General features: G+C 38.9%; 1 protein-coding gene across 4 annotated transcripts in view; it reads left to right on the top strand.

The window, feature by feature from the left end:
- Window positions 1-24,939, top strand: part of GRM8 (glutamate metabotropic receptor 8) — an 865,522-nt gene that overhangs the window by 834,916 nt on the left and 5,667 nt on the right. For 3 of the 4 annotated variants that reach the window (XM_025291464.3, XM_025291463.3, XM_044946846.2), the window contains one exon: window positions 22,961-23,262. In XM_025291464.3, coding sequence (XP_025147249.1) covers window positions 22,961-23,257 — 297 coding nt within the window. In that variant the 3' untranslated portion in view covers window positions 23,258-23,262. The remainder of the gene's footprint in view (window positions 1-22,960; window positions 23,263-24,939) is intronic. The other variant, XM_044946845.2, reaches the window with a different exon arrangement.

The following is a 24,939-nucleotide window of genomic DNA, read 5'->3' as shown; positions in this document are numbered from 1 at the left end:
CCATCCTTTCTTGATCTCTTTAGTGTCTACTAGGTCTCTACTATTTTTATCCTTTATTGTTCTTATCTTTGGGCAGAATGCTCCCTTGATGTTTCCAGTTTTCCTGAAGGGATCTTTAGCTTTTCCCATTTGTTGTTTTCTTTGATTAATAAGCATTGTTCATTGAAGAAGGCCTTCTTGTCTCCTTTTTGGAGTGTTAGTATTAGTCTCTCAGTCATGCCCAACTCTTGGAGATCCCATGAACTGCAGCCCACCAGGCTCCTCTATCCATGGGATTTTCCAGGAAAGAGTTACTGGAGTGAGTTGCCATTTCCTTCTTCAGGGGATCTTACTGACCCAGGGATCAAACTCAGGTCTCCTGCATAGCAAGCCAATTCTTTACCAACTGAGCTACCAGGGAAGCCCTTTTTTGGAACTCTGTGTTTAATTGGATGTACCTTGAAACTCCAGTACTTTGGCCACCTCATGCGAAGAGTTGACTCATTGGAAAAGACTCTGATGCTGGGAGGGATTGGGGGCAGGAGGAGAAGGGGACAACAGAGGATGAGATGGCTGGATGGCATGACTGACTCGATGGACATGAGTCTGAGTGAACTCCGGGAGTTGGTAATGGACAGGGAGGCCTGGCGTGCTGCAATTCATGGGGTCGCAAAGAGCTGGACACGACTGAGTGACTGAACTGAACTGAACTGAACTTCCCTCTTTCCCTTGCTTTTCACTTCTCTTCTATTTTCCACTATTTGTAAAGCCTCCTCAGCTAACCACTTTGCCTTCTTGCTTTTCTTTGTCTTTGGGATGGTTTTGTTCACCTGTACGATATTACCAACCTCTGTCCATAGTTCTTCAGGCACACTGTTAACTAAATCTAGTCCCTTGAATCTATTCATTATCTCTACTGTGAATTCATATGGGATTTGATTTAAGTCATACCTGGGTGGCCTATTGTTTTTCCTGGTTTTCTCTAGTTTAAGCCTGAATTTTGCCTTAAGAAGCTTATGATCAGAACTACAGTTAGCTCCAGGTCTTGTTTTTGCTGACTGTATACAGCTTCTCCATCTTTGGCTACAAAGAATGTCATCAATTTTGATTTTGGTACTGACCATTTGGTGATGTCCGTGCATAAAGTCGTCTCTTGTGTTGTTGACAAAGGGTCTTCACTATGGCTAGTGCATTCTCTTGGCTGAATTCAGTTAACCTTTGCCCTGATTCATTTTGGATGAAGGGCAAAGAGCTGAGTAAGTTTCAGGAAAATTCAGAATATTCTGCGTGATGGTTTAAGAGAATAATTAGTGCAGAGCAATATCACTTTGGAAGTGGACTAATGATTGTAGGAAGAATCTGGTGTTTGGAGTCTCAATAAAACAGCATAGGGCCCCATCAAGAGAAGACTCAGTTATATATCAATGGCTCAGGCCATTCAAGTCCCATGCAATGGTCCGATTGACCTGTTTGGGAATGAAATGGGTCATCTGCTTCCAGCTTGTTACTGAAGCTAATTATGGTGTTAGGCTCTTTGGAAAGAGAGAAATCTGAGATAACCTCTGTGTTCAGTATTCCAGGAGATTTAGGTTCTAAATATTTCTGATTGATTCTTGGCTCTAGAATATACTTTAAAGTTTCTTCATTCTACCCTGTGCTTCATAAGTCTCTTGTTCTGAGAACTTATTGGGAGTATTACTAAGATGATAGTGTGAGTGTCAGGGAACAGCTCTGGGGCTTGGATCAGACTGTGTGGGAGGGACCTTGGGTTAGTTTCCTCATGGAAGATTGTACAGAGGTTCTTCTCCATCACTCTGTGTTTAGCCTCCTCAGGTGCCTGGCCATGATAATCTTTTTTGTTTTAATTTATTTATTCATTTTTGGCTGCACTTTACTGTATGTGGGATCATAGTTCCCCAACTACGGATCGAACCCGAGTCCCCTGCATTGGGTGCGTGGAGTCTTAACAACTAGACCACCAGGGAAGTCTCCCTGGCCATGACAGTCTTAAAGCACTGCTAGATAATTCATTCATAATAGCCCTTTGCTAAAGTTTGATGAGGTTTTTTCACCTTTGGGTGGGATGGGAGAAACAACCAAGCTCTCTTTCACATCACGTAGTTTATATCTGTTAGAAAAGGACTTGTAGCTGTGATCTGTTCAAAGCATGCTCCACCTTTCACACCCACATCTTCTTTAGACTGTGATTGCTGGCTGTTTCAATGTTTTGAACATATTGGAAATAATTCTGTCATTTCCTGAAAGCTGTCTTTACCACAGAGAACTGGGTTTCCAGGGTGAGGTACTTGGTGCTAATGTGTGTGATTAGTCCACACAGTAGCAGATCACTGGACTGATACTGGCCCCATGGCATTACCATGGCTAGGCATGATGACCTATATGCCTTTATGCTGCTGCTGCTGCTGCTGCTGCTAAGTCACTTCAGTCATGTCTGACTCTGTGCGACCCCATGGACTGCAGCCTATCAGGCCCCTCTGTCCATGGGATTTTCCAGGCAAGAGTACTGGAGTGGGTTGCCATTGCCTTCTCTGGACATGCCTGTATGGAAAGTTATTATTTGTACGAGTAAAGTTTTAAAGCTTCAGCCATGGATGGAATCCAGGAAGACCCAAGTATCTGTATCACACATGGTAAGGGATTGTTGTACAAACTAAAGCAATATTAAGTCTCAGGCTTTTCATCTATAAAAACTTGGCTTTTATGACCTTCATCTGTATCTTCTAGAAGCACTTACTTCTGGGAATAAGATTTTCTTACACCTAAAGACATCCCTATATAGATTATCTCAGAAATGGTGATGTGATGAGTCCAGAACTGCCAGGATCTAGGCAGGTACATAACAAGGGTAGGTAAAAATTATTGCTGGACCAAAGAAGTCATGGTCCCTGTTAGAATGAAGATGCCATTCATTAAGGTCTGGAACACAGAAGATTATGAGTCATTGAGGCTGAGCTGATGTGGATCTGTCATGCTTTCAGACAGAGTGACATTGGTATCCTCTCCAACTCATCGTATGTTAGGGCTAACCTTAGGAAAGGGGTCACTGCTAATGAATAGTCAAGCTCCCCAGAGATAGTGCACAGATAAAGGGGTGAGCAGAGATCCTGCATTTCCACTGACCCTTTTCAGCACTCCCGAGAGGGAAGCTCTTTGTCATGCTCTTTGTTTCAAACTACATGGAGGCGCAAAGGAAGATTGAGAGGGTAGTGAACCTGAGAAAAATTGTTTCTGCCAGTATATTTTATGAGTATTTGAATGTCTAATTCTGAAAAGGATTATAAACTTTCCAAGGTCTTGGGCCTTACTTATTACAAGAGCAAAAGCACCCAAGAAATGCTAATGTAAGTATGTCATCAAATGAGAGGTGAAACAGAATGGGGGAGGTGGGGTGGGCACTTTCCTTATAGTCCCCTCACTCAGTGCTATAGTACAAGGAACACTGGCTCTCTCCTCTGTGTCGGGTTACCATCCTTTTCTCAATCATATACTAGCTCCCTAACTTTTTCCCCCATGATTTTCTAGTCTTTCTCCCTAACTTCTCATATCTATTTCCTGGACAATAATGTATTTTTTTTTTTCTAGATGTGTATATTTAGTAACATTAAGTTATACATAATTTGCTCAAATAATCTGAAAATATAATGTGCATCTATTTGTATCTTCTTTATAATTTTTGTCAATTAGTCATATCTTATCTCCTTTTTGTGATCACATACTACCAAATGTGACTTGGTTTTATTAGTTATGTCTGCTGCCTTTGCTAGTTGTTTTTGTCTTATTCATTTCTTCTTTTATCTCAGGTCTCAGTTATTTCCTTTCTTCTACATCTACTGAGTTTGACTTTTTTTTTTATTTTTACTTTGACTAGTTTTGTGGTTAATTTTGAGACTTACCTGATTCCTAGCATTGCCATTTTAGATTTAAATTTTCCTTCAATTACTTAGGTTGCACCCATCAGGTTGCACTGGTACTGTTTCTCATGATTGTTCATTTCTAAATAGTTTGTCATTTCCTTTTTAATGCAAGTTACTTACAGAGGTGCTATTCAGTTTCCAGATAAAAACAAACACTTATTTAATTTTAAATTTTAATTCTGATTTGATTGGTTTTTGAGGGGAAAGAATGTAGCCTGTAAGTTTCCTATTTCATTTCATGATTAATTTATGCAAAGAGTCTGTTAGATTTTAAAATAATGCAATTAAAATAGAAGGTTTTAGTTACTAAAATTATTTATTTGAGTTACTTAAACTATTTTACCCTTAATTTTTACATCATTTGTTTCATTTTAAATCTCTGAAGAGATGAATTGAAATCTCTCATAATGATTTTGGATTTGTCTGTTTCTTCTTGTATATTTACAATGTGTTGCTTCACACATTTTCACATTGTCACAATGTATTGTTGGCAATCTATATATAGGTAATAATATTACTATTCTTTTTTGTGTTTACATTTTTTCCTATTAGTTTATTTTCAGCTTTTATATATTATTTTCTCTTTAATGGTGTACTCAGTCCCTCAGTCGTGTCAGACTCTTTGGGGCCCACAGACTGTAGCCCGCCTGGCTCCTCTGTCCATGGGGTTCTCTAGGCAAGAAAACTACAGTGGTTTGCCATTTCCTACTACAGAGGATCTTCCTGACTCAGGGATCAAACCATGTCTCTTGCGTCTCCTGCATTGGCTGACGGATTCTTTACCACTAGTGCCACTTGGGAAGCCCCCTCCTTATTGGAATCACATTTAAAATCCAATCTGATAACCTGTGGGTTTTTTTTTTAATTTAATTTGCCATGAAAAAAAATCACTGATTTATATTTACCATAATTTTGTATTTACTGTACTCTCATGTTTCTTTCCTTTTCCTTTCCATTTTTTTAATTGATCAAATTTTCATTCATCTTTTTTCTACTTTGAAAATTCAGAAAATTTGTCTCATTTTAATTTTTTTAGGTTGCTCTTAAATTTTACATATATACTTTAATCTTCTTTGTGTTTTGTTTTTTGGTAAGGACATCCAGAACTAGTTTACTGGTATGTTTTGTTGACTTTATACCATGTCTTGTCCTTTTTATTTTTAGTTAGCCTTGTGAGTAGCTTGTTAATTTTACAGTCTTTTCAAGGAATTTTTAGCTGTGTTGCTTTTTCCCTATTTTGCATTTGTTTTCTATTTTACTGACTTTTATCTTTCATCCTAATTATTCTCTCCCTTCTGTATTTGTTGAGTTTAATTGCTCTCTGTCTCACTGTCATGCTCTCTCTCTTAACTTTGTGAGATGCATAATTATAGCACAATTTTTTCTTTCCTAATATATATGAAGCTTATTTTAGCTGTATCCCACAACTTTTGATATGCTGTACTGTCATGATTATTAAGTTTGAAATAATTTCTAATTTTCACTGTCAATCTAATCTCATATATTGAATTCAATTACTATATTTTCAGCCCTATAATTTTTGCTTGAATTTTTAAATACATATATATATATACTTCAGTTCCCTAAATTCTATTATCTCATTATGTATTTTCTTCAACATACTTATGCTCAAGCTTTTGTAAACTTCATCTAAGAAATATTGTATCTAGATCATTTGTCAAACCCTTTTATCTCTTGGATTTTTCCCTCCCTTTGGTTTTGTTAATTTGTTCTTATGTCCTGACATGCTTTGCTGGTAGCTGGCAATCTGTTATTGGATACCTGAAATTGTACATTTTTACAATGTAAATATTATAGATGTTGCCATTTTCCTCCAGAGAAGCTATAGTTTTCCACTAGTCCACCATTAAAGTAGAGGAATTTCATCTTGATGTAATCCAGGATTGTGATAATTTGAGACTAGATTTCAGGCTTTCTGTGGGTTTGTCTGTGTTTGATATTTCTTTTATCTTCAAGGATATCTCTTTAGGTATATTAGCTGAAAGTCCAGGATGTTTATAATTATCCTTTCTCCTTAACAGACCCAAATTCCAAATTTTATTTCCCAACCTTTATGACACTGCTTAACTTCTTAGCCTGAGAATCTGGATTATGTTTATTTTAGTCTGTTGCTCCCTCCCACTTAAGATATACCAAAGTTTAAAGAAAAAAGTGTTGGTATAAATCTCAGGCTCACTTCTGTATCGTGCTCGTGCTAAGTGGCTTCAGTCGTGTCTGACTCTGGGACCCTAAGAACTGTAGCCCACCAGGCTCCTCTGTCCATGGGATTCTCCAGGCAAGAATACTGAAAGTGGGTTGCCATTTCCTCCTCTAGGGGATCCTCTCTACCCAGGGATCGAATGCCAGTCTCTTACATCTATCTTCATTGGCAGGCAGGTTCTTGACCACTAGCACTACCACTTCTCTATAGTACCCTGAAGTCTTGAGTCCTCAAGTCCCGACTGCATTGGTAAACCCAAATTCCATGTTTTACTTCCCAGCCCCATGAGACTGATGATAAAAAGCCTGTCTAAACATTTCTGCCCTTTAACACTCATACCATGAAACAGCAAATTCCCAACAGATAAAAGCAGTGAAAAACACCCAGCTCACACCAGTGTGTATGTGTGTGCATGTGTGTGTGCTTGTGTGTGTGTATGTGCATGTGTATATGTACCCTAAGATCTTTTCCTCCTAAGTCCTGGCTGCCTTGGTTTTTCTCTGATGCCTCCAAGCATTCTTTTTTTTAAATTTGTGATTCTTTTATAGCTATTCTCAGTGGGTGGACTGGTTTAATCACAACTACTCTTTCATAGCCAAAATCAGAAGTCCCTCATCTATTGAGATGTTAATTTTAATGATAAAAATATTCATTTCTATGGTATTTATTTGATACTTTTTCTTTCAAAATTTTACAAAGATAGTTATTTTTTATCTCTAAAGTCTATTTCCACTGACTCTGGTAGATCTAGCTTCTTGGATTTTTATTTTTATATTTTTATGGAGTTTGATGCTTCTCTTTTATAGTATCGGTTTTCTCTGAACATTTACCAGTCCTTGGTGCCTGTTCATCTGTATTTGTGAATCCAAGTTTGCTTATCTACTGTGCTGTTAATAGCCTGTCTCTGATGGCTGTGGAAATGTAGCCATGCTTTGTAGGAACAACGTTCCAGCTATTTGTCTTCTGAATGTAAGGAATGCTTGTCCCTTCTGGTGGTCAGTGGTTCCATCAAGTTTTCTTCTGCTCTGGCCAGTGCAAACTCAGTGCTAAATATCTTCATTTAGAAGAGGAATTTATCTATCTTTCTAAGTCTGTGTTTCCAGCTAGATGATTCTGTGAAGTTCAACAAGATATAGTTCTAAGAAAGAGTCTCCAGGATCTACAATGAGATTTCTTTTGTTGAATCATCTGAGTTCTAAACTAAATATCAATTCAGGTGCTTTAATTGAGACTCTGTTATTGTTAAGAAATTTGGCCCAACTCTGTTAGAACAGGATGATTTTCTGACTTGGTAAGGATTCAAGTCATTAACCCTGCTCTTTCACATTTCTGTATATCTTTGGGAGCCATATGGTGTGTGCTAAAGATACGGGCTTTTAAGTCAGACAGACTTCAGTTTAAACCTTCACTTTATCTTCATGAGTTGGGTGATTCATAAAGTGTTATTTAAATTCTCCAGAATGAACCCATTCCTAACTTACAGGATTATCATTAAGGGTTAATATCCATAAAATGTTTGGCAATAATATGAATAACCTCATCCTCAATAAGTGATAGATATTATGGTGGTAACTATTGTGGGTGGTGGTGGCGGGGGTAGTGGTGGTTTAGTGAGTTAATTTATGTCCAACTCTTGAATCCCCGTGGACTTTAGCTCACCAGGCTCCTCTGTCCGTGGGATTTCCCAGGCAAGAATACTGGAGTGGGTTGTACGGTACCTAAAAATTCACCTCTTTAATTAATATCAGAGATCTTAGAAAATTTTAATTTGTTTAAGCACAAACCAACCACAATCATAGAACTCTCTGTGTGATTTTAACTCTTCATTTGAATTAGCCTGCTAGGGCTGCCATAACAAAGTATCGGACTGGGTGGCTCAAAAAACATAAATTTGTTTTTCATAGTTCTGGACCCTAGAAATCTGAGATCAAGGTATTGACAGTGTTGGTTTCCTTTGAGGCCTTTCTCATTGGCTTTTATTATTATTATTTTGGCTGCATGGGGTCTTTGCTGCTGTGCATGGGAGTTCTGCAGCTGTGGTGTAAGGGCTGCTCATTGCAATGGCTTCTCTCGTCGCAGAGTGGGGGCTCTAGGTGCACAGGATCAGTAGTTGTGGCTCACAGGCTTAGGTGACCTATGGCATGTGGGATCTTCCCAGACCAGAGATCCAACCTGTATCCCCTGCACTGGCAGGCAGATTCGTAAACAGGGGACCACCAAGGATGTCCTCTCATTGCCTCTTAAGTGTCCCCCTTCTTGCCTACGGGTCCTCACAGGGTCTCTGCATACATATCCTGGTGTGACTCTGTGTGTCCTAACCTCCTCTTCATATAAGAATAGCATATAAGAAGTTAAATTAGGTTGGAACCCACTTTAAATACCTCATTTATCTTAATTATCTACCTAAAGACTGTGTGTCCATATACAGTCACATTCTGAGTGCTGAGGGTCAGAAATTGGAGATGTGATTTGGGGTATGGGGAGGGGCCACACAATTCAGCCCTTAGCACCATTACTCTTGATTCTTCCTGCATTAAGTAATATCACAAGGGAAAGAAATCGTATTTCTAGAACATCTTATGTCTCCATACTGAGGTACTGCTTTAATTCTTTTGGCTCTAGAAAGTGTTATGTAGGAAGTGTCTAGTTGAACAATGATTAGTTTTAGAAAGCTATGTTTGAAACCATTTTCATAAGGCTATCAAATTTCCTTTAATAATACAATCCATATAATAAGTATCTCCTGAAATTTAAATTCTAGCAAAACTTCCATCTCCAGACAATGATAACTATAGGATAATGATAGATAGATGATAGATAAATAGATAGATATAGAAAGATACAGAAATATAGATAGATTATATATATATATAATAGGTAGATTATACATATATTTTTTCCTCAGCTAACTATGGAGTTACAGCCCAATAAACCCATCATAAGCTGAAAATAGGGTAAGCCAAAATACATTTAACTCACCTAACCTCTCAACTATCATTAACACCCCAGCCTACATTTGGGCAAAATCTAACACAAAGCCCATTTTATAATACAGTATTAAACGTTTCATGTAATCTGCTGAATGCAGTACTGAAAGCAAGAAGCACAGTGGTTGTGTGGGTACAGAATGGTTGTAAGTGTACCAGTTTACCTTCCTGATCACATGGATGACTGGACGCTGTGGCAATGCCATCGCCCAGAATCACAAGAAAGTGTCCATACCACACAGCACAAGCCCTGGACAAGAGCCAAAGTCAGCATTTGAAGTATGGCTTCTGCTTATTGGCTATCACTTTTACACTATCATAAAGTCAAAAAATTCCAAATCTAACCATCCTAATTTGGGGATCATATATGTGTGTGTGCTTGTGTGCATGTGTGTCTGTGTGCGTGTATGATCACACAGTACCGAGATAAACTTTGTTCTCTCAATGATTGTTTATTCTCCTTTGCTTCTTTATAAAACAAATTTAAACTTTTATTTGTTCTCTTTGTATAAATATTGTATTATATTTTGTATCTATTCAAATAGATGGGATTTCCCAGGTGGCTTTAGTGGTAAAGAACCTGCCTGCCAATGCAGGACACATAAGAAACACAAGTTCGATCCCTGGGTCAGGAAGATCCCCTGGAGAAGGAAATAGCAACCCACTTCAGTATTCTTGCTTGGGAAACCCCATGGACAGAGGAGCCTGGTGGCTACAGTCTATGGGGTTGCAAAGAGTTGAACATAACTGAGCATGCATGCACACATTCAAATGGATAGTGTTAAAATCATAATAATTAAATGTATCTCCATTACTCTTATTCTCGTTTCTGCCCATGCTGTTGAAAAATGATAAAGGGCTAAAAGGCAGCATGGAAGCAGGAGTCTATGGAGGGAAACAGAGAGAAAAAAAAAAAACAAAACACCTGTAAAGGAGGAACCTATAAACACTCAGCAAGCAGATGCTTTATACTCATTTGCAAATGTCACAGTCAAAAATGTAGCACCATTGTTTGAGGGAATTTTTTATTTTGTTTCTATAAGTAATACTTATGGAGAATAGTTGAAAACTAAAGTCTACATTTTATTGAATAATACTCTATCTTAAAGCATCTACTTAAGAAATGTCTATCAGGCTTTAATAGAAAGTTTATTTACTGATCCAAGTATTAAATATCATATATATTTAATTATAAATACTCATTTTAAGCTTATTATCAGTTCTGCCTTCTTTAGAAGATCTTGAGCTTCCTCACACTTGTTTTTCCCTACCCTTAGAAAATCTGATAGTTCACTTGTTGGTAGATGTTTTACTATTCCCTGAAGCTGATTTTCACCAATAAGTCCAAGGTTAAGGATTCAGACCTCACAAGTGAACCAGCCCAGTTCTGTGTCCCTCGTCTTCACCCTTTGGTTTGACTCTTCATTTCACTAACATGTGTCCTGGCCAAAAGGGGACAAAAGGGAGACAGCAAATGGATCAGAGCAAACCCATCTCCATCTCCACTAATGAAAACACAATGTAATGTCTCTGACCTGTTGGTAGGTTAGCAAGCCTACGATTTCTACCTGACAAGAGAGACACAACACTCAGGATGGTGATTTTCTCCAAAATGAAACTAGACTATGACTCTTTGAATGTGTTTCCCACAAATATAAAAACTGCTTCCTTATGAACAAACATTTCATGCCTGTATTTGTGTGTGTTCCTTGTTAAAAAGGCTAATTCTTAGAGAGCAGTACTATTATGTCTTTATCATGTGAGGAATGGAGGAAAGTCCATGGAGAATAGAAGCAAGGCTAAGTAATAACAACATTAGGCTTCTCTGATAGTTGGTAAAGAATCTGCCTGCAATGCAGGAGACCCTTGTTCGATTCCTGGTTCAGAAGAAGGAATAGGCTACACAGTTCAGTATTCTTGAGCTTCCCTGTGGCTCAGTCGGTAAAGAATCACCTGCAGTGTGGGAGACCTGGGTTTGATCCCTGGGTTGGGAAGATCCCCTGGAGAAGGAAAAGGCTACCCACTCCTATTCTGGCCTGGAGAAGTCCATGGACTGTATAGTCCATAGGGTCACAAACAGTTGGACACGCCTGAGTGAATTTCACTTTCATATTCCAGGTGCCAATACTTTATATACACTGTCTCCTTAAAATCTTTAAGTCTGTGGGCGTTTATAACTAGTGGGAGTGCTTTACTCTGAATTGTACATTTCTTAAGTTGGCGAAGGATGTAGAGCTGAGCCCAGAGTTCCCATGTCCTGATGCTACATGCAAGACAGCAAAAGAGACACAGATGTAAAGAACAGACTTTTGGACTATGTGGGAGAAGGCAAGGGTGGGACGATATGAGAGAATAGCATTGAAACATGTATATTACAATATGTGAACTAGATCACCAGTGCAAGTTCATTGTATGAAGCAGGGCACTCAAAGCTGGTGCTCTGGGACAACCTGGAGGGATGGGGTGGGGAGGGAGGTGAGAGAGGGGTTCAGGATGGTGGGACACATGTGCACCCATGGCTGATTCATGTCAGTGATTAGCAAAAAACCACCACAATATTGTAAAGTAATTAGCCTCCAATAAATACATGTTTAAAAAATGTGGAGAACACTGACTTTGACTAAACTGTCTTATTTACAGCTTAAAAGAGCATCTTGGGACTTCCCTGGTGGTACAGTGGCTAAGACCATGCTCCCAATGCAGGGACCTGGATTCAATCTCTGATCACGGAACTAGATCCCTCATGGTGCAACTAGAGACCCCATATGCCCAACCAAGACCTGATGCAGTCAAATAACTGGATAAATATTTTTTTAAAAATAAATTAAGAGATCATCATGTTTATATATGCAATAGTTTCTGTTCTAGCCTAGGTACTGATCTGAAGGAAATGGGGCCCTCACATTTTCATATATTTTCTAGCTTTAGAGTCTGATGTCATTTTTCCTGTTGAAATTGCATGAGTTATTTCCTTAAAAGGAATTATTTATGCATTTATTTAATCTTTGGTTGCACTAGGTCTTCATTGCTGTACGGAGGCTTTCTCTAGTTGCAGTGAGTGGGGACTACTCTTCGTTGTGGCGCACAGGCTTCTCATTGTAGGGGCTTCTTTTGTTCGGAGCTCAGGCTCCAGGCATGCAGGCTTGAGTAGTTGCAGCAGATGGGTTCAGTAGTTGTGGCACATGGGTTTAGTTGCTCCATGTCATGTTCAATCCTCTAGGACCTGGGATTGAACCTGTGTTCCCTGAATTGGCAGGTGGATTCTTATCTACTGTGACACTAGGGAAGTCCCCATAGGTTATTTCCTTTAAAAGTCAAAGTCAAGAGTAAGAATGCCTTAAAGAATACAGAAAGTTCATGTATTCAGGCAGTGTCCTAGGTGTCATTTATAGCAGTGAATAAAATACATCAACATCCCTGGACTCATAGAATTTTTATTCCAGTTAAGGGGAAAAGGCAATATATAATTAGTAAAATATATAGACTTTTATGGTAGAAAATGTTAGATACTGAGGAGTGAAATAAAGTTGGGAAAGTAAAAGCTGATGAAGAGGTGAGGTTTACAGTCTTTAACTTCATGTTTAGGAAAGGATTCACTGAGAAAGAACAGTTCAGAAAGAAACACTTCCTGAAGGAGGTAAAGGGGCAGGCATCAAATTTAAAAGGCTCAAAGCAGAAGCATGCTTGATGTGTTTTAAGATTAGCCAAGAGGCCAGAATGGTGGGACAAGAATGAATGAGGGAAGAAGAACATTAAATCAATTATGATGTCTTTCCCAGGTGGCACCCGTGGTAAAGAACCAGGCTGCCAGTGCAGGAAATATAAGAGATGTGGGTTTGATTTCCTGGTTGGGGAGATCCCCGGAGAAGGGAATGGCAATCCACTACAACCTTCTTGCCTGGAGAATCCCATGGACAGAGGAACCTGGTGGGCTACATTCTATGGGGTCCCAAAGAGTCAGACACAACTGAAGTGACTTAACATGATGTCTTTCCTAGTGAAGGAGTCTGAGTACAGACAGTACACCTGGAAAGCTGGTCCGATAGATAGATAGATAGACAGACAGACAGACAGACAGATAGAGATAAATATCCAAGGACTGAGGTCTGGGATGCATGCATGCTCAATCGTGTCTGACTCTTTGTGACTCCATAGACTATACCCACCAGGCTTCTCTGTCCATGGATTTTTCCATCAAGAATACTGGAGTGGGTTACCATTTCCTCCTCCAGGGGTCTTCCCCTCCCAGGGATTGAACCTGTTGTCTTCCGCATTAGCAGGCATATTCATCACCACTGAGCCTGGGTCATTCCCATTACCTGGGAAACCCCGAGGCCTGTGATACCTCAAGGTAATTATGTTAGTTGTGTTAGAGAGAATAAGGAGGATCTCTCAGAACTGACTTAGAAGGAGATGCCAGCAAGGTATTTGAACTAAATGAAACAGAAACAATGATCAAATGATTAATATGGACTTGGGATGGTTCATCAGTACTCAGGGTTAGCCCAAAGAACTGGGTCATTGCCCCAGTGTCTGCTATGTCCAGTTGTTAGGAGAGTTTTGATTAGCTTGGATTGTTGCATGCTAGGTTGATTTGAGGCTTTTATCACCCACAAGACAACTCCAGAGTTTCTCTGTAAACTTCTCTATCTTTAAAGAAAATTGTTTTAATCACTTCTAGTAATTAAGGAGATTATTTTAGTCCACTGACCAAAGCCCTTCTGAAAAGCAGAAGAAAAATCATTTATGAATACAGCTGTCACTTTGGTGGGCACACAGATGAGGGAGTAGATAACAGGGGTAGAGAAAGGCAGGCTTTAAAAGTAAACGTAGCTTTCTCACCGGTCAGACTGTGTATGAGGCAGCCAAATAGGACCTGGCTGGCAGAAAGTGAAGTGAAACCATCCAGGGCAAGGCAGAAATATTGAGGAATAAATAATCTGTTTCTTATCAAATGGCACAAACCCATTTGGGGCATTAGATTTCATAATAGGTTACCTTAGTTACTTAGGAGTTGAAAACTTACCAGCTTGGATATCTGTAGAGTTCTGTGTGCAGGCAGCTGGTTGAAAGGGTTGAAAGCTGACCTGTCTCCTGAAGTAATATAATCTCTTCCCTCCTTACTCTTCCTGTAGTCTTTAGTGATTCCAGGTTACGACCTACACTGAGTAGACCCTGGATGTGCACATATGACTCCTGCAGAGAATGAAGAAGAATCTGTAATAGGTCCCAGAAAAGATGTCATGTTAATATGCTCTATTGTGCCATCTCCTCCCTGACTTAGCTAGACATCATTTAAATCTGTTTCAGTGCATCTGATTGTTTCAGATTCAAAATGTCCAGGAGTCATAGAGGCAGAGGGGAGTGACAGGCTATCAGTGGACATAATAGAAAAGACACTCCCCTTCCTCCAAGTACTAGTATCTTGGAGTGATAGGGGGCAGAAGGTGGGGCATAAAAGAAGGATGGAAAGAAGAAGGTTACATTAACATATCCAGTACCATTGTCAGCATTTCTCAACGGATTTATGTTGGTTATAGGGAGTTAAATATAGTTCCCTCCTAATATAGTTAGGATATTCTGGTGAGTTGTAACTTTGATATAGAAAGCCAGTACACTATTCTACTCCCTTTCAGCAAATAGGAGTTGACTTTGAGGCAAAATTTTGTTTGCCTACTTTGAAGTACAATTCCAGAAGCACTTTCCTTTATATCATATAGTCGGAGCACGGCTGTCAGCTCTTCATTAAACTGTCTACTCTGGATAACTGACTCATAGACCACTCTCTTCTTCTATATTCCTGGAAGTATGCTTTGTTGGCAGCCTTTTAGAGTCAAAGTTGTAGGGCAAATAATATTTGTTGAGCTACTATGCTTTTGTGCCTTTGAGTCATTTTATAAAAATTATGTCATTTCATCTGTAACCTTTCTATGAAAAAGTACTATTTTTCTCCATTTTGGTGGCTCAGTAATAAAGAATCTGCCCGCCAAGCAGGAGACATGAGTTCGATCTTTGGGTTGGGAAGATCCCCTGGAGAAGGAAATGGAAACCCATTCCAGTATTCTCACCTGGAAAATCCCATGGGCAGAGGAGCCTGGCGGGCAAGAGTCAGACACTACTTAGTGACTAAACTATCATGCCATTCTACCTATAATCCTTCTATGATAAAAGTGTTAATTTCCTCCATTTCATAGGTAAGAAATTAAAGGTCAGGGAGGAAAACAAGATCTCATAACTGTTCAATTGCCAGGGATGTTTTATTGTCACCTGGTGGGTCAACTAGGGAATTTTACCACCCACAAGGCAATTGTGGAGTTTCTCTGTAAATCTCTATATCTTAAAAAAAATTATAAATCATAAGCACTGGTTCTGGAATTCAATTTTAGGTCTGCTTGATCATGTTCCTTCCTTACATGACTCAAATAATTAGACTATTCAACAGGTATAAAAGAAATCCAGGAGGTTTTTGGAAACATCAATCCTTTAATGTAATTTTTCCATTTCTTCCAAAATATGGGAGATACTAAAAGTCCTATCATCCTTGGTGCTAAGACGTTAGCGTCTCTAGAATGACAGTAGGTGGTGGCATTTTATTTCTTTGCTTATTTTGCTTTCACTGAGGTTATAATATATATGCATTTTCATTTCATTACATATTCAAATATGAAGTTCCAAAACTCAGTCTGCTCACAGTCCAAAATCCTGTTAACAAAGACTTGGCCATCATAAGGTTTTAGATTTTAGGGTATGATTTTGGTATAAATGCTTTTTATGTAGTAAACTCACATTAAAATTTTCATAAGCTGTTATAAGAGAGCACATAAGTAAGGTCAGCGTTATGGCATAATTTGTAAGCATAGTGACTAAAGGAGAGCTTGAAACACTAAGCATAGTACTATTTGGCCTAATTCTATGTTTATTACATCTTCTATTGAGTTGGTTTGCTGAAAGGACAGATTACAGTAATGCATTTATGTCGAAACCAGCATTTCAGAATCTACTTCATGCTTAATATTTAGCAAAATAAAATTTACTATATATTACAGAAATTATTCTGAAAAGGGGAAGAAATTTATCATGTATATTTATGGTAGCAGATAAAATTTATAAGACTTTCAAACTAGAAAGGTGTTTATGAATTGTTTGGTCTAGTATTATATGCTTTTAAAAGACCAGCAGATTAAGACTTATAAAAAGAATCCTAGTAATCAATGTAGTGGGCTTCCCTGGTGGCTTAGTGGTAATAACCCCACCAGCCAATGTAGGAGATGCAGGTTTGATCCCTGGGTGGAGAAGATCCTCTGGAGAAGGAAATAGCAACCCACTCCAATATTCTTGCCTGGAAAATCCCATGCACAGAGGAGGCTTGCAGACTGCAGTCCATGGGGTCCCAAAAAAGTTGAACACAACTTAGCAACTGAGCAGGAGCATAATCAATGTGGATGTTCCTATTGTTTCATGGCTGTTTCATCTCTGGAGGTATTTATGTTTGGATTTGTTTCTTTTTTAAGTTAAATTGACTTGGCTGGGTCTGACTTGGATAAAATTGATGGTTACCTATTTGAGAGACTTTGAAATATTTATATCTGTAGTTTGCATTTGGCTCTATTTTTTCTTTATATCCTTTCTGTGCAGCCCATTTTCTGCATAGCCTTTCTGAAGCAATACTAGCAGAAGAATAAGTAGGAATCCAAAGAGGACTAACCAATGCAAGAGAAGCTTATGAGTATTCATAAGTTGCCTAAAAGTAGGTGGCATATCTTATGGGAGGGAGGTTTATGTGGTTTAAAGGCACATTGTCACATTTTAACAGGACCTTTTTAATTGTAGTGGGCTTCCCTGGTGGCTCAGACGATAAAGCGTCTACCTGCAATGAGGGAGACCCGGGTTTGATTCCTGGGTCAGGAAGATCCCCTGGAGAAAGAAATGGCAATCCACTCCAACACTCTTGCCTGGAAAATCCCATAGATGGAGGAGCATGATAGGCTACACTCCATGGGGTCGCAAAGAGTCAGACACGACTGAGAGACTTCAATTTCACTTTCTTAATTGTAGTAGATCTTTTTTAGTTCAGTCACTCAGTCCTTTCCGACTCCTTGTGACCCCATGAACTGCAGCACTCCAGGCCTCCCTGTCCATCACCAACTCCCAGAGTCCACCCAAACCCGTGTCCATTGAGTTGGTGATGCCATCCAACCATCTCATCCTCTGCTGTCCCGTTCTCCTCCTGCACTCAATCTTTTCCAGCATCAGGGTCTTTTCAAATGAGACAGCTCTTTGCATCAGGTGGCCAAAGTATTGGAGTTTCAGCTTCAGCATTAGTCCTTCCAATGAATATTCAGGACTGATTTCCTTTATGATGGACTGGTTGGATCTCCTTGCAATCCAAGGGACTCTCAAGAGTCTTCTCCAACACCAAACATCAGTTCTTCGGTGGTCAGCTTTCTTTATAGTCCAACCCTCAAATCCATATATGACCACTGGAAAAACCATAGCCTTGACTAGATGGACCTTTGTTGACAAAGTAATGTCTCTGCTTTTCACTATGCTATCTAGGTTAGTCATAACTTTCCTTCCAAAGAATAAGTGTCTTTTAATTTCATGGCTGCAATTACCATCTGCAGTGATTTTGGAGCCCAGAAAAATAAAGTCAGCCACTGTTTCCCCTGTTTCCTCATCTATTTGCCATGAAGTGATGGCTGGATGCCATGATCTTTGTTTTCTGAATGTTGAGTTTAAGCCAACTTTTTCACTCTCCTCTTTCACTTTCATCAAGAGGCTCTTTAGTTCTTCTTCACTTTCTGTCATAAGGGTGGTGTCATCTGCATATCTGAGGGTATTGATATTTCTCCCGGCAATCTTGATTCCAGCTTGTGCTTCCTCCAGCCCAGAGTTTCTCATGATATACTCTGCATATAAGTTAAATAAACAGGGTGACAATATACAGCCTTGAAGTACTCCTTTTCCTATTTGAAACCAGTCTGTTGTTCCATGTCCAGTTCTAACTGTTGCTTCCTGACTTGTATACAGGTTTCTCAAGAGGCAGGTCAGGTGGTCTGGTATTGCCATCACTTTGAGAATTTTCCACAGTTTATTGTGATCCACACAGTCAAAGGCTTTGGCATAGTCAATAAAGCAGAAATAGATGTTTTTCTGGAACTCTCTTGCTTTTTTGATGACCCAACGGATGTTGGCAAGTTGATCTCTGGTCCCTCTGCCTTTTCTAAATCCACCTTGCACCTCTGGAAGTTCACGGTTCACATATTGCTGAAACCTGGCTTGGAGAATTTTAAGCATTACTTTACTAGAATGTGAGATGAGTGCAATTGTGTGATAGTTTGAGCATTCTTTGGCATTGCCTTTCTTTGGGATTGGGATGAAAACTGACCATTTCCAGTCCTGTGGCCACTGCTGAGTTCTCCAAATTTGCTGGCATATTGAGTGCAGCACTTTCACAGCATATCTTTCAGGGTTTGAAATATCTCAACTGGAATTCCATCACCTCCACTAGCTTTGTTCATAGTGATGCTTCCTAAGGCCCATTTGACTTCACATTCCAGGATGTCTGGCTCTAGGTGAGTGATCACACCATTGTAAATATCTGGGTCATGAAGATTTTTTGTACGTTCGTCTGTGTATTCTTGCCACCTCTTCTTAATATCTTCTGCTTCTATTAGGTTGCTAACATTTATGTCCTTTATTGAGCATCTTTGTATGAACTACTTTGTATGAAATGTTCCCTTGGTATCTCTTATTTTCTTGAAGAGATCTCTAGTCTTTCCCATTCTATTATTTTCCTCTATTTCTTTGCACTGATCACTGAGGAAGGTGTTCTTATTTCTCCTTCCTATTCTTTGGAAACTGCATTCATATGGGTATATCTTTCCTTTTCTCCTTTGCTTTTCACTTCCCTTCTTTTCACAGCTATTTGTAATGCCTCCTCAGACAGCCATTTTGCTTTTTTGCATTTCTTTTTCTTGGCGATGGTCTTGATTCCTGTTTCCTGTACAATGTCATGAACCTCCATCCATAGTTCATCAGGCACTCTGTCTATGAGTCTAGTCCCTTAAATCTATTTCTCACTTCCACTGTATAGTTCTCTCAAATATAATATGGGTTTTCACTTGTTGGCAGGTAGCCTAGTCAAAGCAATGGTTTTTCCAGTAGTCATGTATGGATGTGAGAGTTGGACTATAAAGGAAGTTGAGTACCAAAGAATTGATGCTTTTGAACTGTGGTGTTGGATAAGACTCTTGAGGGTCCCTTGGACTGCAAGGATATCCAGCCAATCAATTCATTGGAAGGACTGATGCTGAAGCTGAAGCTCCAATACTTTGGCCACCTGAGAACTGACTCATTGGAAAAGACCCTGATGCCGGGCAAGATTGAAGGTAGGAGAAGAGGATGACAGAGGATGAGATGGTTGGATGGCATCACTGACTCAATGGACATGAGTTTGAGTAAGCTCCGGGAGTTGGTGATGGAGAGGGAAGCCTGGAGTTCTGCAGTCCATGATGTCGCAAAGAGTTGGACACGACTGAGCGACTGAACTGAACTGAGCCTAAGAGGTCATGACATGTATAATTTATCACTTTGCTGAGGGATGTATTTTCATGATGCCTCTATTGAGGCTGGCCACCCACTCCAGTATTCTTGCCTGTGTATCCCACTTACAGAGGAGCCTAGTGGGCTGCAGTCCATGGGGTCACAAGCAGTAGGACATGACTGAAGTGACTTAGCATGCACATGCGCATGCATAGCCCAACCTATATAATCTGGATTCACATCTCATTATTTTGTGTTTCTCATTTAAAACGTCATCAATATCAATGTCCATTTTATAGAGTGGAATGTATAGAAAACATATTTTTTATTATTTGTATAAATCAAGGGATTATTGAAGATCTTCATATACTTGAAAATAATGAGTGGTATCTAAGTAATTATTATTGATTAGTTGCTAAGTCATGTCTTGAGTCTTTGCGACCCCATGGACTATATAGCCCATCAGGCTCCTCTGTCCATGGGATTCTCTAGGCAAGAATACTGGAGTAGCTTGCCATTTCCTTCTCCAAGTAATTATTATGTAATTACATTATGTATATAATTATTATGCAATTTCTTATTATTATTACATAATTATTGTGTAATTATTATGTAATTTCTGTATTATGAGTGGTATCTAAGTAATTATTATGTAATTTTTAGAGATATGTAAGGAAAAATGTGGATTACAGATCCTAAGGAAGTTTATACTCTAGTTGTATGTTTTATATGAATTATTACAAAGTTTACATAAATGACTGTAATTACATAGTTACACATTAGCAAGTGCTCCACTGTATTTATTTTTCAATGCGTTAGTGCTTAGAAGTAAAATAAGGACAATATAATTAAGATAAGATTTATCATGGAAGACTTCCTGGAGGAGGTGAACTTTGAAACAAGCCAATCCTAAATATCCCTACTTGATGAGTGTTCCCACACTCATGATAGGGTTTTAAGCAAAGAGCAGCTTCAGTGGTAGATAAACTGAACTTAAACTCAGTAATCCACAGGATATGATTTCTCTGACAAGGACAGCCTCTTTAGTGGTGTCTGAAGTTTTCTTCACAGGTTGGACAGTGTCTTATTCAAGGCTTTGTCATCTGTTAATAGAAACAGTCTCCCCTAGAAAAAGGCAGCCATAGGTTGATTCAAGTATTTATCCTTGAAGGTATATGTATTTTGAGCCTTTATTAAAAAGGACACATTTGTTTGGGTCCTGGGGATTACCAGATGCAATCTGACAACTTTATGTTTTCAGAGGTATCATTACAGGTGAACAGATGTGTAAATGATAAAGGGATCTCTTCATAATCTTAAAACATGGCTACTTTGTAGCCTCAGTATTCCAACTTATTTGGGAAAAATTATCTTTTGAGCTCAGGAAATGAAAAATGTTAGTAAATCAAAGGTTTTTATTTTTAAAGATGTGATATAAATCATATGATAGAATATTACTGACTCTCAAAAAAAAAAAAAGGAAATCTTGACATTTGTGGCTACATGGATGAACCTGGAGGACATTATTCTAAGGGAAATTACCCAGATACTGAAAGACAAATGCCACATGATTTCACTCACATGTGGAATCTAAAATTGTTGTTCAGTCGCTCAGCTGTGTCCAATTCTTGGCAACCCCATGGGCTGCAGCACACCAGGCGTCTCTGTCTTTCACTGTCTCCTGGTGTTTGCTCAAACTCATGTCATTGAGTCGATGATGCCATTCAACCGTCTCATCCTCTGTTGCCCCCTTTTCCTCCTACCCTCAATCTTTCCAGCATCAGGGTCTTTTCCGATTAGTTGGCTCTAAAACAGCCTAAATATTTTAAATATTTAAAAAATATTTTAAATAGGCAGACTCATAGAAGCAGAGAGCAGAACTGTGGTTGCCAAGGGTAGGGGAAGGGGAACTGGGGAGATACTGTTCAAAATGCATGAACTTCCAGTAATGCAAGATGAATATGTGACTATAGTCAAATTACTGAATTGCATACACTTGAAATTTGCTAAGAAATTTGCTCAAACATTCTCACCAAAAAGTAAAATAAAATAAAAAGAATGAATAAGAATCTTCTCTGGTGATCCAGTGGTTAAGAATCTGACTTTCAATGAGGGGGATATGGGTTCAATCCCTGGTTATGGAACTAATATCCCACATGTTGCTGGCAACCACAGCCATGTACTGCAGTGAAGCACCTCTGAGCTGCAACTAAGATCTGATGTAGCCAAATTAAAAAAAAAAAAAAGAATGAAAGAAAGAAAGTGGTAACTGTAATGGATACATTAATTAACTTGATTGAGATAATTTCATAATATGTTCAGCAAAATATCAAGTTCTATACTTAAATATATAGAATTTCTATTTTTTGATTATACCTCAATAATACTGGGGAAGAGAAAAGATTAAAATATTATCATGTCTGTTTTCATAACAAAATGAAAAAGCCAAAAGCAATGATTTTATGCTTGACTTTTTCAGCTCATTAACCTCTAGATTGCAGGAAGAAAAATCTTCCAGAGGGCCTTCTCTTTGTAAGCACCAGAGCAGTCAATTTCAGTAAAATAAGGATAAAAAATGAACACACAGGGAGAATTCTCAAAATGCAGATGTCAGGACCCATCCCCAAAGGGCATATTTCAATCCTGGAAGGAGGAAGTCTTTTGTTATTTTCTAAAAGCACCCACGCATATTTGGATCTGATGCTGTCATCTAGAACCCCCTCAGAATTATCCTTGGGTGGGAGAGGCTGTTAAAAAAATCAAGCCCTTATGGCATGCTTGTGATTTATCAGGTTTGGAAGCTCGACTTAAGTCATTATGTGTAGATGCAAACACTAGCATTATTCAAGCAATGGTGTGAAATAGTGATGTTATGGACTATTTCACTCCCACTCTATTTCTACTGTATATAATTTACCTTCTAGGTTAAGTTTATTGTTTGACCCTGGGATACCTCCCTGAAGAAGGTTTGTGTGACATAACGTGTTAGTTTTTTACTAGACTAGTTTTGTTCCCTTCCTTATATATAGTTAATTACAATCTAAGCAGGAAATTAAGCTCCATCAGCCTAGTTGTTTTTTGGTCTGTTTTAAGGAATTGGGCTTTATCAATAATACAACTTTATCTACATCTGTGGGTGGGGATAAAGGAATGTTTGACTATAAGTAAGGGTAATTTTAATAAGGACCTTTTAGAAGAGAATCTGGAATAATTTCAGAAAATGGTTGTGTTATTTGCTGTATCTTAGATCAGGCTTACCAACATTGATTCCTTTTGTTTTTTTCCTTCCTCAGATGTACATCCAGACAACAACACTCACTGTCTCCATGAGTTTAAGTGCTTCGGTGTCTCTAGGCATGCTGTATATGCCCAAGGTTTATATTATAATTTTTCATCCAGAGCAGAACGTTCAAAAACGCAAGAGGAGCTTCAAGGCTGTGGTGACCGCTGCCACCATGCAAAGCAAACTGATCCAAAAAGGCAATGACAGACCAAATGGCGAGGTGAAAAGTGAACTCTGTGAGAGTCTTGAAACCAACAGTAAGTCATCCGTAGACTTTCCGATGGTCAAGAGCGGGAGCACTTCCTGATAGATGTACGTTGAACATTCTTCTACTGGTCTTGGGGACTGTACAACATGGTTCCAAGGGCATGGTGGTATCCACACACCATGAGACCATCACAGTGGTTAGAATCGTTTGGTTAGAACCAAAGGATTTCAGTGCAAGTGGCTCCTCTCCAGAGCATGAACATAGACACAAATTCTCTTTCACAAAGGGTGACGCTCAAGTCTCACTTGTGAAGCATCACAGAGCTTGAAGATTGGAACTAGGCTCCATTTATAAAATTATCCTTTAGTATTCATTCTCTAATTGTTGTTAGTTCAATATGGGTTGCTCTTCATAGAATTAGCAGTTAACTAGTATTTATGGAGCAAGTTACCAAAGATCTTACACAAATAGCATGTGTGTGTGCTAAGTTGCTTCAGTTGTTTTCAACTCTTTGTGACCCCATGAACTGTAGCCTGCCAGGCTCTTCTGTCCATGGGATTCTCTAGGCAAGAATGTTGGAGCGGGTTGCCATGCCCTCTTCCAGGGGATCTTCCCAACCTAGGGATCAAACCTGTGTCTCCTGCTTTCCAGGCAGATTCTTGACCCACTGAGCCATCAGGGAAGCCCCTTATACAAGTAGAAAATATGCTATTTAGGTATTTAGGGAAAGGAGAAAACTAGTTAGCCAACATGTTAGGTTCAGTCATAGTTTATATTTGTTTCCCCAAAGTGATCCTCTTCTCTGGCTTTCATTGATCTCTCTAATTCTTAATATATATTCAGATAGAGTTCTTCTCTGAAAGCCTCATGACCCTGAAAATAGGACTCTTGCTACAACCACACCTCCACTTTTCCTTCCCTCACCTATCTTCCTCATCTCTATATTCATCTCTGAAGAAGCACATAATAATACACTATTACCAAACTAATCCAGTAGAGTTTAACTGAACTATTCAAGTCCATCTTGGTATCTATTGAAAAATAGCAAATTGAAAGTATGTATTGCAAAATACCAGAAAGTTGAATACAGTGAGTGTATACACACACACACATTCTCTCTCAGATTCTCCCAGGAGGCTATATCTCCTATTCTCTGTACATTTGACATGAAATACAGGGATGATTGAGTTGATTTTAGCTGATTCAATTATTATAACAACTTAATCTACAATACTGTCTACTTTAATACCCTATATGCAGAACTATCCTTAGTAAATAAGCATGTATTAATTAAACTTACTGACTTCAATTACTATCAGACTTCTTGGAATGATTGGCCAGATCCTCTAGGAAGATGACCTTCAGTTCATGAATATCAAATTTATCTATATATCTATTCACCCTTCTGCAAATGTGAACCCTTAAAAAAGTACAAGAGAAGGCACAATAAGGATTGGTTTGGTATCAAATTGTTAAACCACCTCTGATTATAGGTAGGGAATTGACTAATAGTGGAGCTATTTGGGCACTTAGCAGAGGGTGTACTAAAACTACTCTTAAAGGCATCCTATCAGAGTAGAACGCTTGTGACTTGAGGGCAGAGTCTGATGTGCTTCTGTGCCTTGAAAGCATCAGTGCAGGAAGTTAATACCTATTGTAGGATGTCAATAAACTACTGCTGGCCAATGATACAGTTTGAACACTGGCACATCTCAGTATGACTCACCAGAGTCTATAGATGCACTTGGTTTTTAACAGCAATCCAAAGAACTTTATATAAT

This window comes from Bubalus bubalis, chromosome 8 (genome assembly GCF_019923935.1).
Source record: "Bubalus bubalis isolate 160015118507 breed Murrah chromosome 8, NDDB_SH_1, whole genome shotgun sequence".
NCBI classification, from domain to species: Eukaryota; Metazoa; Chordata; class Mammalia; order Artiodactyla; family Bovidae; genus Bubalus; species Bubalus bubalis.
The sequence above is the reverse complement of the archived record's forward strand: the minus strand, read 5'-3'. Positions and strand labels throughout refer to the sequence as shown.